The sequence below is a fragment of the Scyliorhinus canicula genome, chromosome 2, assembly GCF_902713615.1.
Source record: "Scyliorhinus canicula chromosome 2, sScyCan1.1, whole genome shotgun sequence".
In the NCBI taxonomy this organism is placed as follows: Eukaryota; Metazoa; Chordata; class Chondrichthyes; order Carcharhiniformes; family Scyliorhinidae; genus Scyliorhinus; species Scyliorhinus canicula.
The window spans coordinates 77,226,215-77,244,654 of record NC_052147.1 but is presented as its reverse complement, the minus strand read 5'-3'; the positions used below and the strand labels follow the sequence as shown (position 1 = coordinate 77,244,654).

Sequence of the window (18,440 nt, the reverse complement as noted above, 5' to 3'; positions counted from 1 at the left end):
AGTATTATAAGGTTTTGTGTGTATGTAGGTTAAAACGCCATCTATTCTGCCCTGCCCACAACCTGCAATGAATTTCCACACACCTGGACAACTCTGAATTTTAAATTTTTTCTATTTTCCATATAAAGATTTCCTATGACCTTTCTGACAGAGTATGCCAAAATAAGGCTGTTTTGTGTTGTCTCATTCTTACTCCCAGGATCCGGATTGAGACTAGCTAGGGGCAGGTAAATGACACAATGGTTAGCACTGCTGCCTCACCACCAGGGACCCGGGTTTAATTCCTGCCTTTGGTGACTCTGGATTTTGGACTTTCTCCCCATGTCTGCGTTGCTTTCCTCCGTGTGCTCTGGTTTCCTTCCACAGTCCAAAATTGTGCAGGGTAGGTGGATTGGCCATGCTAAATTGCCCTTTCGTGTCCAGGTTAGGTGGGGTTACAGGGTTAGGGAAGGGAAGTGAGCCTCGTTAGGATGCTCTTTCGAAGGACCAGTGCCGATTCGGAAGAGCCAATTAGCCTGCTTATGCACTGTGCAGGGGTTCAATGTTATTCTTGTTTTACACATGACCCTTGAAGACAGAAGGCACTTTCATCCCTCAGACAGATTGGATTTGAATGGGCAATAAAGCGTCTGATTAATCCACCACGCACCTCTGCCACTTTTACACTATACTAAGTGATAGATTTTTTGTCAGGTTCGGAGTGTTCTCTTCGCAGCATTTTGCTGCCATCTAGATTTGGAAGAAATAGCTGTGAGCTTCAAAATAGCAGGTTTTAAGTTGGTGAAAGAGCTTGGAAAATTTAGAAAACTGACAGCGCACTTCACTGAAGATGTTGTTGTAAATTCAATTTTTTGAGCTGCTAGTTTCAATGTTTGAAATACATCAATAATGGTGGCTTCAGCAATATATATTGTTCTATAAGTAGCCACAAGCATAGAAACATAGAAAAAAAGAGCTGGAGTAGGCCATTCAGCCCTTTGATCCAGCTCCATTCAACAGGATCATGGCTGATCCTCTCAATGCCATACTCCAGCACTCTCTTCATACCCACGTGACACCTGTCGAGTCTAGAAATCTATCTATTTCCTTCTTAAATATATTCAGTGATTTGGGCTTCACAGCCTTCTGTGGTATATAATTCCCTAGGTTCACCACTCTCTGAGTGAAGAAATTTATCCTCATCTCAGTCCTAAATGGCCTCTGGTATCCGGACACTTGTGACCTCGTGTTCCCTCCCTCCCTCCCTCCCTCCCTCCCTCCCTCCCTCCGTCCCTCCGTCCCTCCGTCCCTCCGTCCCTCCGTCCCTCCGTCCCTCCGTCCCTCCCTCCACTTCCTCTACGGCAAATATATCCTATCTTAGATGAGGAGACCACAAGTACACACAACTCCAGTCTGGTCTTACCAAGGTCCTGTATGTCACAATATCCACGCATGTATATAATGAGATACAGGCAGTGATTGACACACAGGATGACCAATGAACACACAACACAGAACAACCAATCACCAGACAAGACACCTCCACTATAAAGCTCACAGGGCATTAAGACTCCCGCTCTTTTCGGGACCCAGACACTGAGACAGTCAGAGTGCACAAGTCAGTGGACGTTATTGCCATATGGTAGCTACTAAGTCTGGTCGAACCAGTAAGAGGTCGTCAGTAGGATTAATAGATTGTCAACCCACAGCTGAACATGTACAGTAGTTTGTAGTTAAAATGAAACCGTGTTGGATTATCTCCGGTGTTAGACGTTTGTTTCTAGCTTCCCTGCATCCAGCTGCAGTCAATGTCAAACCAAACCGCCTAACACATCACTGTATAGTTGCAGCAAGACATCCTTGCTTCTGTACTCGAGTCCTCTTGCAATGAAGACCAACATGCCACTGTTGTCTTCTTTACTTTGGGTGAACCACAAGCTGTTTCTTATATCGACCAAATGATCACACAACCAATATATTGGCTCAAAAACACAGTTTATCAATAACACAAGACTTGTATCTCTGTGCAATAACGCACGCGGCTCTGTACTAAACTACACCTAACGACTAAGATGACCTTTACTTAACTTCGAGTGACCGGCACTGTGCAAGATAAGGACTTTATCCGGGTCCGCGTGGTCGGTTGGATGTCGTTGGGTTTGTCTCAGCTGGGCTCGTCCTTCAGGAATGGTCGCGGGTCCTTGAACTTGGTTGTGCTGCTGCAATTGGTCGCACACAGGCGGTCCCAAAAGAGATCGATCTCTAGTGCGCAGGGCTTTTTATCCTTTATCTCTTTCCTGCCCTTTTGGGCGGTCCTTACTCCAGGTCCAATGGATCGATAGGGTTCTCGATCACCCTCATCGATCTCAGCCAATTAGGGGGTGGATACCTCGATAGCTGGGCAGGTCCTAGCTATCATTGTCCCAGGCACGTAAACCTTTCCAAATGAGGGAGGGTGGCGTTGGTTAGTCTGCTGCTGTTGTAACTCTTGATTCAAACTCTATTGTTCTGGGGGAAATGGTGACCGACTCTTAATGGATACAGGTTTCAGCCAAGTCTGGTTTCTTTGCACAATACAAAGAGGCTCTGTACCTGTCTGTGTCTCAAGTTGACCACAATTCCCATGGTCCTTTGCAGGTGGCCATTTTACATGGCTACACCACTTGCATTCCTAACTGTTTGCTGTACCTGCATACTTGCATTCAGTGAATGGTGTATTCGGACATCCAAGTCCTTTTTGTCCGTCAACTTTTCCCAAGCAATCACAATTTAAATAATACTTTGCCATTCTGTTTCTTCGTCCAAAGTAAATAACTTCACATTTATCCACATTATACTGCATCTGCGATGTACTTGCCCATTCACTCAACTTATCTCTTGCCCACTCACTCAACTTGTCTAAATCACTTTGAAGCCTCTTAACATTCTCCTCACCACTCACCTTCCCACCAAGCTTTGTGTCATCAGCAAACTTGGAAATATTCCTTTTGGTTCCAAAACATTGATGTATATTGTGAATAGCTGGAGCCCAAGCATTGATCCCTGTGGGACTCCACTAGTCACTACCTGCCACTTTGAAAAAGACTAATTTATTCCTACTCTCCTTTTCCTGTCTGCTAACTAATTCTCAAACCATGCCAAGATATTACCCCCATTCCCATGCGCGTAGATTTTGCACACTAACCTCTTATGTGGGACTTTATTAAAAGCTTTCTAAAAATTCAATGCACCGCATCCACTGTTTCACCCTTATCTATTATACTAGTTACATCCTCACAAAACTCCAGTAGATTTGTCAAAGACTATTTCCGTTTCTTAAATCCATGTTGACTTTGTTTAATCTCTTATATATTTTCGAAGTGTCCTGTTATCACATCATTTACAATAGATTCTAGCATTTTCCCTATGACTGATGTTAAGCTAACCAGTCTGCAATTTTATGGTTACATTTTCCACCTTTCAATCTACCGGGATAGTTCGATAATTAACAAACATTTGGAAGGTGACATCCATGCATCCACTATTTCCATGGCCACCTCCTTTAGTATCCTGGGATGTAGATTATCAGGCTCTGGGGATTTATCAGTTTTCAGTCCATTCATTTCTCCAACACTATTTTTCTAGTAACACTAATTTCCATCAATTTCTCCTTCTCACCAAACCTCACTGATTCCTTAGACTGAGCTTTTTTTAAAATTCTTGTTTTGAAATTTCATTGTTACACAAGTATACAATATTATAATTTTTGCATGGCAATCTCTGGAATTAAATTTTCTGTTCCAGTATGTGAGTTTGCTTCTTCATAAATTTCAGACGTTTTAATTTTAAGAACATGCCCTCTTTTGGATCAAATCTAACTACTGGCTTTGCCTTTCTGAAATTTTCAATTCTTTTCCTTGCAGTGAATTATTTTATGGATATTGAGCTATGTTCTAGGATCGTCCTTCCTACATAAAAGCAAATCCATTGAGGGCATAGCTACTTTTATTACTATTATCGTACAAAATGTTTTGATGTACAGTCATGCCTATTTCTAAAGAGAAAAAAAATGGAGTGAAAGTATTGGCCCCATCTTATTGTGCTTACCTGTACACCATACACTTGCAGTGTGGACAGTATGGAGAAAAACAATTTGATTCATTGTTGTATTGTTAAGTTTGCTGTTTTTTTCTCACTTTGCGCACTTCAGTTTTATGCCCTTTTTATTTGCATTACTTTAACACTCTGCTGTTGCTACCAAGTTAATGTTTGGTACATAAATCATTAAATCCTGGATCTTGGGCGAGTGATTTGTATGTACACATTGGCATTGCATAATGCAGTTAATCTTCCTGTAAAACTGGCTGCACTACAGGCCATGTTCACCATCGCTGAACAGAATGTCTGACAGCATGGCCAATGTACATGCACATCGTTCCATCATGATGTAGCTAACAGAAGTGCCTCACTTCATCTACTGACCCAGGAAGAATGTGAACAGTAAGGAATATCCAGATAAATAAAAACTGGAATCTACTGAGTCTATTGTTCAGTATTTAGTGGCATTTCCCTCTTAATGCATGGACTCTGCTTTATTTCAAACAAAAACTTTCATGCGTGTTGGGCATTAAGTGTGGTCCTTCAGGGAGACTGAATAGCAGTGAATGGAAGACATCAAATAAGAGAGATGATGAAAAGTGTAAATGGAAATCTGGGGTCGCAGTAATCTATAGTTCTGTTACCAGGTCTATTTTGGTAAACTTGTATCAAATGCCTTTTGAAAGTCTATATAAACAATATTAATTGCATTGCCCTCATCAACCCTCTCTACTTCAATAAAGAACCTAATCAAGTTGGTCAAACACAATTTATCTTAACAATTTGATGCTGTCTTTTTATTTGCCCATCCAAATGGCAATTGCATTTGTCTTGGATTATTGTCTCAAAAAGTTTCCCAACCACCCACCTTAGGCCAACTGGCCTGTGGTTGCTGGGTTTATCCCTCTTTCCCCTTTAAGACATTTGATATCCTCCAGTCCTCTGGTACCACCAAGGAGGATTGGGAGATTGTGGCTAGTACTTCTGCAATTCCATCCTTACTTTCCTCAGCAACCAAGGACAGTTCCCATTTGGAATGTGTTGTTTTTCTACTATAAGAACTGCAGAACTTTAAAGTACCTCTTTATTCAATTTCATCACATTGAATAATGTTATGATCTCTTTACTAAGTTGGCAGCACACTCTTCTCCATTGAAGACGGGTCGAATGTTCCAAAATGAAATTTAACACAGATAAATTTGAATTATTCCATTTGTGTAGGAAGATTAGAGGTCACTTATTACTTGTAAGGTGCGAGCCCAAGTTGGGTAAAGAACCAAAGGGATCTTAGAGTATAAATACACCAATCACTAATTGTTACATCACAGATTTAGCAAGGCCATAAAAAAGTAAACCAAACATTCGGTTTTATTTATAGACGGATAGAATTGTAAAGTAGGGAAATAATGCAAAACCTGTATTAGATTGGGATGGCACTGTAGTGCAATGGTTAGCACTGCTGCCAGGAACCCACATTCAATTCTGGCCTTGGGTGACCATCTGTGCGGAGTTTGCACTTTCTCCTCTTGTCTGCGTGGCTTTCCTCCATGTTCTCCGGTTTCCTCTCACAGTCCAAAGATTTGCAGGTTGGGTGGATCGGCCATGGTAAAATTACCCCTTGGTGTTCAAGGATGTGCAGCTTAGGTGGGATCATCCTGGGGATAGGGTGAAGGAATGGGCCTGGGTGGGATGTTCTTTCGGAAGGTCGGTGCAGATTCAATGGGCTGAATATCCTCCTGCACTGTAGGGATTCTATGAATCTCTGACTTTTGATTAATGTATTGCGTTTATGATTAATGCGTGAATTCCGGTCACCATATAGAACATAAAGACACTGGAAAGGATGTAGAGATTTACAAAGGTGGTACCAGAAATGTGTGGGTATACATATCAAGAAAGAATTGACAGGTTGGCTTTCTCGTCTCAAAAAACAGACAACTGAGGGATGAGCTGATGAAGGCTGCAAATGGAAAGGTTTTGATCGATTGGATACAGAAAGAATGTTCTCTACTCTGGAGCAGGATATAACAAAAGGCCATCAATGGGGAATTCGGAAGAAACCTCCTCCCTTTAGAGTAGTAAGTGTATGGAACTCAGTCACAGGGAGTGGTTGAAGCGAAGGGAAACCACTGGTCCCCAAATTTGGTCAACTGATACACATTCCATTTGCCTCAATTAATTCCCCAGAACTAGATCCAGCACTGTTTTCCTCCATATTGGGTAGAAAAACATTGATCAGGAAAGTTCTTATAACCATTTCAGGACTTCCTTTTCATCTTTGCCCTTTACGTTGTTTCTTTTGTAGCCTATATATTGGATAATTGAAATTCCTTAATATTATTATTATTCTACTCTGGTATTTTTCTGTAATTTGCTTGCAGATTTGTTCCTACCCCTCCTCTGTACCTCTTGCCTATAGTGTACATCCAGCACTATAATATCTACTCTGTTCTTTAATTCTAACTGAATAGATTCTGCCTCAATAACTTCATCACTCTCCAATGGCATAATAGTTCTTTGATCAACACTGCCACCATGTCTGTCCATTTCCTTTCCTTTCTTTACTGCTTGCCATGTACCAAAAACTATTAAGTTCCTAGTCCTCCCCCTCTTTGAGCTAGGTGCATGTTATTGCTTCTATATCATAGTCCCATTGTGTTTGGAACTTCGCTCCTGCTGAAACCCTCATTCGTGTCTTCATCATCTCTAGACTTGACTATTCCAATGCACTCTGAACTGGTCTCCCACATTCATTTAAACTTGAGGCAATTCAAAACTCTGTCCATGGGGCAGCACAGTAGCACAGTGGTTAGCACTGTTGCTTCACAGCAGCAGGGTCCCAGGTTCAATTCCCGGCTTGGGTCACTGTCTGTGCAGAGTCTGCACGTTCTCCCCGTGTCTGCATGGGTTTTCTCCAGGTGCTCCAGTTCCCCCCAACAAGTCCTGAAAGACATGTTGTTAAGTGAATTGGACATTCTGAATTCTCCCTCAGTGTACCTGAACAGGCACCTGATTGTGGCGACTAGGGGATTTTCACAGTAGCTTCATTGCAGTGTTAATGTAAGCCTACTTGTGACAATAATAAAGATTGTTATGCGTAAACATGCATCAAGTCATGTTCATCGTTCACATGGTGCTCGCTGACCTACATTCATTCCCACTCGAGCAATGTCTTGATTTTAAAATTCTCAACCTTGTTTCAGATCGTCCTGGTCTTGCTTTCCCTATCTCTTTAATTCCTTTCAGCCCCACAACCCTCGAGATAACTGCACTCCTCTTAATCGGATTTCTTGTATTTCCCAGATTTTCATTATTTCACTATTGGTGTCTTCGGTTGCATAGAACCTCACCTTTGGAATACTCTCACTGCCTCTCTATCTCACTTCCTCCCTCAAAGCACTCTTTACAACTCCCCTCGATGACCAAGCTTTTGGCTATCTATTCTAATCTCGTTTTATGGAGCTACATGTCACCTTTTGCCTTATAATGTTTCCGAGAAGAGCTGTGGGGTGTTTTATTTTGTTAAAGATGGTATTATCGATAAGTTGTTGTGGAGCTTGCAAATCTATTCTGCCAAAGGGATCTTGGTTCCAGCTCTCGAGATGAAGCCTGTCCACCTTGAATAGGTTCCTTCTAGTTGTGCTCGTAATTTTCCCCTCCATGCAATGGATTCTCTCAAGACTGCAATTTTGCGAGTGCTGCATTCCCTGAGGATTCCTTCACTGCCTGCCACTTCTTACCCTGCTCGATTTTCATCTCTTTAGATCCTCTTAATTACTCTGATTATTTATATATTTTATTGTTGGCCCATCATCTGAATGACTTAACACCTCCTCCCACCTCTCTGCACCGAATTCTCACGCTCACCAAATTCCCGTTGAAACAAGTTTAGCAGATATTTCCAGCTCTGTGAGCACAACTCTGTGCATCAGCAAATAATTCTCTACGGTATACTTTTTTTTAGAAATGCACTGGCCACGAGAAATTTGAAAAGTGATTTGTGAGGCAACGATGCGTTCCAGGAATTTAGAACTGGGGGCATGGGTTGGGATGGATTTTTTGAGGTTTTTATTTTGAAAGGATGGGTGTAGTACCTGTGGAGAGGGAACAGTTCACAATGTTGGCTAACCTGGGAACCAAATTAGGATGCGGGATGGTCAGCAGTTAAGTGGGAATGTGGTCAAAGTAGCAGAATGGATGTGTCATGGATAAAAGATGTATGAGGCGAAGGCATGAGTATATATATGAGAGATACTAGTGAATGATCCCAGGATTGAGAATTGTGTAGGAGGCAACTTAATTGGGGGGGTTGACTACTGGGCGAGGAAAGGGAGGATGCAGCAGAGACAGCTAAATGGTTAAAAGCTAATTACTGTGGATGCTGGAATCTGAACAAAAACAGAAAATATTGGACAATCTCAGCAGATCTGACAACACTGTGGAGAGAGCAGGGAGCTCATATTTCGAGTCTGGGTGACTCTTTGTCAACATTGGAGAGAACTGGAAATAGGCGGCTGGATTCTCCGATCCTCGATGCTGAAATCACGTTTGGAGATGGGGCGGAAAATCCCCGATGACGGCAAAATCGGGGCGGCAGAGCTTTCGCGATGCGCCACCTCCTGAAAAGCGGCGTACTCTAGGAGTATGCCGCACGCTGTGCCCATGGCCTCAGGCCATTGCCTGAGGCCCGCCCCGCGATGCTCTGTCCCTGACCTGCCTCGTTCCTGACGGCGTGGGACACATGTGGTCTCAGCCATCGTGAACTCAGCGTGGCGGCTGCGGACTCAGTCCAGTGCCATTGAAGTTGCGGGAGGGCCGATCCGTGGGCAGGGGGGTCTTTATTCGGGGCTTGGGGCACTGTGTCTGTGTGTGTGTGTGTGTGTGTGTGTGTGTGTGTGTGTGTGTGTGTGTGTGTGTCGTTGAGGACTATTTTTTGCGGGCTGTGACCGCCATGAAGCACGGCTCCGGGTCGTATCGGAAGCTAGAGCTAGAGCTGGGAGCTCTATGCTACCTGGCTGGTAGGCCCCGGGAGCAGGGAATCGGTGGCTGTTTTACGCCAGTTTTCCTGGCGTGAAACACCACCAATTTCACGTCGGCTTGGGGACTTACTCTCCCAAACGGGGAATCCACTCCAGGATTTCCAGTTCTCTCCACCTAAAGGGGTGGTCTCCATCTGAGTGATAAAGAAGTCATGAAGTCCTTGTGAGGGGGAAGAGGCTTGAAAATGATTGGTTTTGGGGAAAAGGTACCAAATTTTATCTTTACAATCCAGGATGGTCCTGGACTAGTTGCTTTTTTGGCAAAGAAGAGTGATGTGGCCCAGCTAGATCCGATAATACATATGTGGAGATGCCAGCATTGGACTGGGGTGAGCACAACAAGATGTCTTGAGAACACCAGGTTAAAGTCCAACAGGTTTGTTTCAATCACTAGCTTTCGGAGCACTGATCCTTCCTCCGGTGAATGAAGAGGTGGGTTCCAGAAACATATAAAAAAAGACAAAGTCAAAAATGCAATATGATCCTTTGATCCCCAGCATTGGGGACCAAATTACATCTCAATATGCCAACATCTTCATGCACAAGTTTGAACAAGACTCCTTACTGCACAGGATCTTCAACCGACGTTATGCACCAGATACATCGATGACACTTTTTTCCTTTGGACCCACGGTGAAGAATCACTGAAACGACTACATGATGACATCAATAAGTTCCATCCCACCATCAAACTCACCATGGACTACTTTCCAGAATCTGTTGCATTCTTGGACACATTCATCTCCATCAAGAACGGTCACCTCAGCGCTTTGCTTTACCGCAAGCCCACGGATAACCTCACGATGCTCCACTTTTCCAGCTTCCACCCTAAACACATTAAAGAAGCCATCCCCTATGGACAAGCCCTCCGTATACACAGGGTCTGCTCAGACGAGGAGGAGCGTAACAGACATCTACAGACGCTGAAAGATGCTCTCATACGGGATATGGAGCTCGACTCATCGATGCCACAGCAAAGAAACGCACCGACCTCCTCAGAAGACAAACACGGGACACAACCGACTGAGTACCCTACGTCGTCCAGTACTTCCCCGGAACGGAGAAACTACGGCATCTTCTTCGTAGCCTTCAACACGTCATCGATGAAGGTGAACATCTTGCCATGGCCATCCCCACACCCCCACTACTTGCCTTCAAACAACAGCGCAACATTGTTTGCAGCAAGCTACCCAGCCTTCAGAACAGCGACCACGACACCACACAACCCTGCCATGGCAATCTCTGCAAGACGTGCCAGAGCATCGACATGGGTACCACCATTACATGTGGGAACATGACCCACCAGGTACGTGGTACATACTCTTCAGGTGATGTCCCGGAGGACTGGGGAATAACCAATGTTGTTCCTTTGATTAAGAAGGGTAGCAAGGATAATCCAGGGAACTACAGGCTGGTGAGCCTTACATCAGTGGTAGAGAAATTACTGGAGAGAATTCTTCGAAACAGGATCGACTCCCATTTGGAATCAAGTGGTCGTATTAGCGAGATACAGCATGGTTTTGTGAAGGGGAGGTCACGTCTCACTAACCACTATAATCACTAACCACATTATAGGAAGGATGTGGAAGCATTGGGAAGGGAGCAGAGGAGATTTACCAGGATGTTGCCTGGTTTGAGGGGGGAAGATCTTATGAGGGAAGGCTGAGTGACTTGAGGCTGTTTTCGTTAGAGAGAAGAAGGTTACGAGGTGACTTAATTGAGGCATACAAAATGATCAGAGGATTAGATAGGGTGGACAGTGAGAGCCTTTTTCCTCAGATGGTGATGTCTAGCATGAGGGGACATTGCTTTAAATTGAGGGGAGATAGATATAGGACAGATGTCAGAGGTAGGTTCTTTACTCAGAGTAGTAAGGGCGTGGAATGCCCTGCCTGCAACAGTAGTGGACTCGCCAACACTAAGGGCATTCAAATGGTCATTGGATAAACATATGGATGATAAGGGAATAGTGTAGTGGTTTCACAGGTCGGCGCAACATCGAGGGCCGAAGGGCCTGTACTGCGCTGTAATGTTCTATGTCTATGTTAACTTCAAAGAGGTCACAAAGATGATTGATGCAGGTAGGGCAGTGGATGTTGTCTATATGGACTTCAATAAGGCCTTTGACAAGGTCCCTCATGGCAGACTGGTACTAAAGGTGAAGTCACACGGGATCGGGGTGAGCTGGCAAGATGGATACAGAACTGGCTAGGTCATAGAAGGCAGAGAGTAGCAATGGAAGGGTGCTTTTCTGATTGGAGGGCTGTGGCTAGTGGTGTTCCACAGGGATCAGTGCTGGGACCTTTGCTGTTCGTAGTATATATAAATGATCTGGAGGAAAATGTAACTGGTCTGATTAGTAAGTTTGCAGACGACACAAAGGTTGGTGGAATTGTGGATTGCAATGAGGACTGTTAGAGGATACAGCAGGATTTAGATTGTTTGGAGACTTGGGCAGAGAGATGGCAGATGGAGTTTAATCTGGACAAATGTGAGGTCATGCATTTTGGAAGGTCTAATGCAGGTCGGGAATATACAGTGAATGGTAGAACCCTCAAGAGTATTGACAGTCAGAGAGATCTAGGTGTACAAGTCCACAGGTCACTGAAAGGGGCAACACAGGTGGAGAAGGTAGTCAAGAAGGCAAATGCCATGCTTGCCTTCATTGGCCGGGGCATTGAGTATAAGAATTGGCAAGTCATATTGCAGCTGTATAGAACCTTAGTTAGGCTACACTTGGAATATAGTGTTCAATTCTGGTTGTCACACTACCAGAAGGATATGGAGGCTTTAGAGGGGGTGCAGAAGAGATTTACCAGGATGTTGCCTGGTATGGAGGGCTATGAGCTATGAGGAGAGGTTGAACAAACTTGTTCTCACTGGAACGAAGCAGGTTGAGGGGCGACCTGATAGAAGTCTACAAAATTATGAGGGACATAGACAGAGTGGATATCAAGAGACTTTTTCCCAGGGTAGAGGGCTCAATTACTAGGGGGCATCGGTTTAAGGTGCGAGGGGCAAGGTTTCGAGGAGATGTACGAGGTAAGTTTTTAGAGGGTAGTGGGTGCCTGGAACTCGCTGCCGGAGGTGGTGGTGGAAACAGGAACGATAGTGACATTTAAGAGGCATCTTGACAAATACACGAATAGGATGGGGATAGAGGGATACGGACCCTGGAAGTGTAAAAGATTTTAGTTTAGACGAGCAACATGGTCGGCATAGGCTTGGAGTGCCAAAGGGCCTGTTCCTGTGCTGTACATTTCTTTGTTCTTTGTACTCGTGCAACTCGGGCAACTTTGTCTACCTCATATGCCGCGGGAAAGGATGTCCTGAAGCGTGGTACATTGGCGAGACCATGCAGGTGCTGCGGCAATGGATGAATGGACATCGCGTGACAGTCGCCAGGCAGGAATGTTCCCTTCCAGTTGGGGAACACTTCAGCAGTCAAGGGCATTCAGCCTTTGATCTTCGGGTAAGCGTTCTCCAAGGCGGCCTTCAGGACGCGTGACAACGTAGAATCGCCGAGCAGAAACTTATAGCCAAGCTCCGCACACATGAGTGTCCTGGCTTGAGACAATTCACATCCCTTTAACCTGTGATTATCTCTCTCTCCAGTTGCTCCGTCTGGACCTATACACTTAATTACCTGCCAAGACTCATATTCAAAGTATCGTATTGCATCTTTGACTTTGTCTGTTTATATATATGTTTCTGGAACCCACCTCTTCATTCACCTGAGGAAGAAGCAGTGCTCTGAAAGCGAGTGATTCAAAACAAACCTGTTGACTTTAACCTGGTGTTGTCAGACTTCTTAAACATGCATACATAGAAGATAGGAGCAGGAGGATCATCCAACTCAATAACCTAGTCCTGCTTTCTCCCCATAGCCTTTGATCACATTTTCCCCAAGTGCTATATCTAGCCACCCCTTGAATATATTCAACGTTTTAGCATCAACTGCTTCTGTGGTAATGAATTCCACAGGCTCACCACTGTTTGGGTGATGAAATGTCTCCTTATATTTGTCCGAAATGGTTTACCCTGAATCCTTGGACTGTGACCCCTGGTTCTGGACACACCCATCATTGGTAACATCTTCTCTGCATCTACTCTGTCTAGTCCCGTTAAAATGTTATAAGTCTCTCTGAGATTCCCCTCTCATTCTTCTGAACTCCAGTGAGAACAATCCCAACCTAGTCAATCTCTCCTCGTATGACGGCCCCGCTATCCCTGGAATCAGTCTGGTACTGATACTTCGACAGTCTGGTAAATGATGCATGACTAAATCATTGTATGCCAAGTATGTTCAATTCTGCACCCTTTGTACTTGAGGAGGAAATATATACAAGATTAAGGAGTGATATAATGGAGGTGTTTGACATGATAAAAGGATTTGAAAGGTTAAGTAGAGGAAACTATTTCCCCTGGTGGTGGATCCCTGAACAAGAGGGCAGAACCTTAAAATTAGAGCGAGACCGTTTAGGAGTATTATCAGAAAGCATTTCTTCATACAAAGGATGGTAGGCATGTGAAACTCTGTTCTAATAAAAAATCCTCAGGCTTGATCAATCAAAAGTGTCAAAACTGCGATAGATGGACTTTTGTTAAGGAAGGATATTGAAGGATATAGAACCAGGGATCGTAAATGGAGTTAAGCCATTGAATGGCAAAACAAGCTATTGAGGTTATCATAGCATTTACAGTGCAGAAGGAGACCATTCGGCCCATCAAGTCTGCACTGGCTCTTGGAAAGAGCACCCTACCCAAGGTCAACACCTCCACCCTACCCCCATAACCCAGTAACCCCACCCAACACTAAGGGCAATTTTGGACACAAAGGGCAATTTATCATGGCCAATCCATCTAACCTGCACATCTTTGGACTGTGGGAGGAAACCGGAGCACCCGGAGGAAACCCACGCAAACACGGGGAGGATGTGCAGACTCCGCACAGACAGTGACCCAAGCCGGAATTGAACCTGGGACCTCTGACACCACTATTAGCTGAACATTTTGAGACTAGGTTTGTAGCTTTCTTCCTGCCATTTGGACAGGATATTTTATCTTTTGTTAAATCATGGTACTGTTTTAAATAGTATATAAACAACAATTCCCATGCATTTTAAATAAGCAGCACACAACCTTGTTGAAAATACGCCATGATCAGTCAGCCTTTCCAATGTTCAGACTGGTGAGTAAATGAGGAATTGTCATCCATACCTTAACTAAAATAATAGATTAGAATGATAGGGATTAGAAGTGTTTTATGCATTAAATATTATTTGGAACTTGGAAATTCTATGAATCTGAGTATTTTTATATTTTAAAGTTTATTAATTTTCTTATTTTCGGTGTTGACCAATTGATTCACCTTTTGGGGAGCTGAATTGAACATCCACATCAAGCAGTATGATTTGTCCTGCCGTGCCTGAAATATTCAATTGAAAAAATATATATATATAATTTTACAGATTTTTGCAACCGGTTCAAAAAATTGACATGAACTTGACTGATCTTTTGGGAGAGTTGCAACGTGACCCTTGGCCTGTACCACAGGGGAAGAGACCACTGAGATCCACTGGAGTTGCTTTATCCATTGCTGTTGGTCTATTGGAGGTATGGAACCTTTCTCTCCGCAATCCTATTTTACGTGCATTAAACGGGCAAGAGAGATGCACATGCAAGTTAATTAAGAGTAGTACTTAGTTGAATTTGTAAAAACCATAGTAATTTAGCCTACATCAAGTACCCTGCTAGAATTGTAACTATTTTATATTGTTAGTTGGTGATTTGTCTGTATGTTAACATGCTAGATTGCACAACCACCCACCACCACATTTAGATATTGAGTATCTTGATTTGCAAGAAATTGTGCATCATCTAAATTGTGTTCAAACTTCTGTTGTTCCACGTGCAATATCAAATTCTGTGGTGAGGAAGGTCTTCCTCTGGCCCCTTAGAAATGTGTAAACGACAAGGGCTTATTTTACCTCTTCAGTGGTGTATGTGTATCCTGCCTGAATTAGTTGACTTACAATTTTGACTTTAATTGCTCTTTAGGCTGAACTTTGGGGTAAGAAACTTATTCTGTAATTAGATGGATTGAATTAGAGGAATATCAAGATTAGTCCGATGCAATTCCAGATCCGGGCAGACTGCTAATTCAACTGCTTCGATGGTTATGTTCTCCATGTTTTGGTCTTGTTGATGAAAATTATGTGCAGGGTGAAATCATTTTTCATTGTCCATTGGATCTGTTATGCTCCTGCCTTTTGTAATTCTGGAATATGTGCAAGTATTTGTAGCCACAGTACCTCCAGCATTTATCCATCAGGGTAGAGTAAAATTGGTGGCTCTGTGTGTATTGTTAGCTATTTAATATATATATGCTTTTGGTCAGGTCCTTGTCCTCTGTGTAGGTTGTGATGATCTGTTTCGATACTTTGTTGCATTTGCTGCGTTAAGGCCTAGGTCTTTGTCCCAAGTGCCTCTTCACTGACAAATTGTGGCATTGCCTATTTCATGTGGCTGGTTTAGCTCACAAGGCTAAATCGCTGGCTTATAAAGCAGACCAAGCAGGCCAGCAGCACTGTTCGATTCCCGTACCAGCCTCCCCGGACAGGCGCCGGAATGTGGCGACTAGGGGCTTTTCACAGTAACTTCATTGAAGCCTACTCGTGACAATAAGCGATTTTCATTCATTTCATGTCACCTGCATGTCAATTTTCTACTCGTTCTTTTGGGAGCAGCTAAGTGTGCCAAATTGAAGAAGGAGCTGAGCATCACAGGTTTAACTACATGAAGTGCTTATCTCTTTCCATGCTGGGGCAGGATTGCATTTGCTAAAGTGGTGCGTGGTTACTTTGTGTTCTTTGCAAGAAATTCAATAATTGTATTATAATCAGTTGAAGAAGACCAGAAATCAACTCCGTTTTAGATTTATTTACAAAGCGAGACATTACAAATCCTAACCCTGCAACTCCCATCAGTGCCAATAAGTGTATCTTTGTGCACAAGTAATTAACCAATGGTAACCCTCCCATCTGTACACATTTAATCTTAGTTATAGAATTAACAACAATCTCTGACCAAATATCAGAATAGTAGGTTAGAAAAATCTCTCGTGTTGATTCTTAATGAAAATGGTTTTGTTTTGTTTGTCGGAAGAAGATTCCTTCTCCTCTATTACTTCTCTCATCTTTTTAGACCATTCTTAAACCCTAGCTTTTCAGCAAAGCTTGTCGTCATCTCCTCCTTTGCAAATTTTACCTGACTATACTTTGGCCATTTTGCTAGTTGAACGATGTTTTATAAAAAATTGTTCTTGCTGCAATTTTAATAGTTTTATTATTTTACCTCTGTACAAAAAGAGAGGATGTCTTATAAGGCCTGCAGAGGGAGAGCCTGAGCTTTAAAAAAAAAACACAAATTGCCCAGCAGTTACAATTGTTCTAACATAAAGTTTTTACAATGGAAATAATCAGGTGAGGGTTGGCTGCATAGAGTGTGTTCCTTTTATGTAGAAGATTAAGGGATGATATGAACCACATCTAATTGAAATGTTTGAGATGAGTAATGGAATTGATAGACTATATAGAGGAAACTGTCCTGTGGTGGGAATTTCATGATAACCTTATCCAGGGGCTGGTTTAGCACACTGGGCTAAATTGCTGGCTTTTAAAGCAGACCAAGGCAGGCCAGCAGCACGGTTCAATTCCCGTACCAGCTTCCCCGAACAGGCGCCGGAATGTGGCGACTAGGGGCTTTTCACAGTAACTTCATTTGAAGCCTACTCGTGACAAGCGATTTTCATTTCATTTTCATTTAATGTTAGAGCTAGATGTGATGTCAGAAAAGCACTTCTTCACATAGAGGGTGGTAGAAATCTGGAACTCCATCCCCCAAAACTTTGTTGAGGCTGGAGGTCAACAGAAAACTTTCAAATCTGAGTTTGATTGATTTTTGTTAGACAAGGGTTTTGAAACTAAAGGTGAATGGGTCAAGTTAAAAATTGATAACTGATATTATGACCTGGACCTTGCCCTGAATTGTTTGGTATGATCCCGTTGGGGACCATAAACCTTTTGTTTAAAGTAGACAAAGTTTAAGATTCGAGACTTGCTAGGAGAATAAAGCAACAAGGTTCCACGAGTTTTGAAAAGATATAAACTTTACTATACAAGGTTAGAAAGATAAACCAAATTACAATATCTATCTCGTGCTCTAATATTTAAGGTTAATATGAAATGCGTGTGAATTATGGGCAAACTGGTCGAACACGCCACACTGCACAATAAATGGCAGACACAACCAAGACATTGTATGGATTTTTCAACAACCCATCCTGATGTAATTAACACAGAGTCAACCAGTCTGGTTGAAGCTCTGTCTCTCTCATGAGGGATTCCAGTCTTTCCCTTCCAAGATCTGACCTTGGAATTTCTCTCCAAATATTTCTCCTACTTGGACTGCCTCGATGTTGGCCTACCTTGCTATGCTTCAAGCTTATCTCCAGAGACTCCGTTCCCCATGATTTCTGAATCGGCATTCCAGCACCAACTCTTGAGCACAACTTTAGCTCTTTGGCCGCACATCCAAACAGGCGCCGGAATGTGGCGACTTAGGGCTTTCCCCAGTAACTTCATTTGAAGCCTACTTGTAACAATAAGTGATTTTCATTCATTTCATTTTTATTTCCAAGCAGAACAATACTGCACCAAAGGGTCATCAACCTTCTGCCTTCTCCGATCTCCAGGGCTTCTCTCGACACCTCATTCCATAAAGTCTCCAAACTGCAGACATCTCTCTGCTTGGAGCCTCTTTCTCTGCTCCTCTCTCTTTCTTAACTGTCTTGGGCTCCTCTTCTAAGACTTGTCTTGGGCTCCTCTTCTAAGACTTTCCCCTGTTCCTCCGCTGGTTCCTGTATATTGTCTGGAGACGCCTTTTATGGCACCATGCTTGGTCCCGAGATTGAAGTCTTGCACTATTTTTCCATGCAGACACACTGCTGTCAGGATGGCTGAGCCCATTACCTATAGGAGGAGAAACCCAAATAGGAACATGCACATCCAGACACACTGCTGTATACAGCACATGTGCCAAAACTCTCAGCCTGCCGGGAATTGTAGTCCTCCACCTCCACCCATGTGCCCCTCCCCACACCACTCCCTGTGAGAAAGTGTCAAGTTTCATATCACAGGTTAGTCATTGTCAAATTAAACAGGCCCAAGGGGTCGAGTAGCCTACTCCTATATTCCTGATTGATGAATTACAGGACAGAAGTAGGTCATTGCTTTATATCATGCTTATGCCAGTAGCTTCCTCTTCAACTCCCGCTATTTATTT

At 43.2% G+C, this 18,440-nt stretch overlaps 2 protein-coding genes across 3 annotated transcripts in view; one reads left to right on the top strand and one right to left on the bottom strand.

Annotated features, from left to right (window-relative positions):
• The window catches only part of sec23a (Sec23 homolog A, coat complex II component), a 151,234-nt gene that overhangs the window by 65,667 nt on the left and 67,127 nt on the right, over positions 1-18,440 (top strand). Inside the window, exon 7 of the mRNA XM_038780953.1 lies at positions 14,567-14,711. Coding sequence (XP_038636881.1) covers positions 14,567-14,711 — 145 coding nt within the window. The remainder of the gene's footprint in view (positions 1-14,566; positions 14,712-18,440) is intronic.
• The window catches only part of LOC119955092 (histamine H2 receptor), a 95,482-nt gene that overhangs the window by 29,356 nt on the left and 47,686 nt on the right, over positions 1-18,440 (bottom strand). The gene's annotated exons all lie outside the window — the stretch shown is intronic.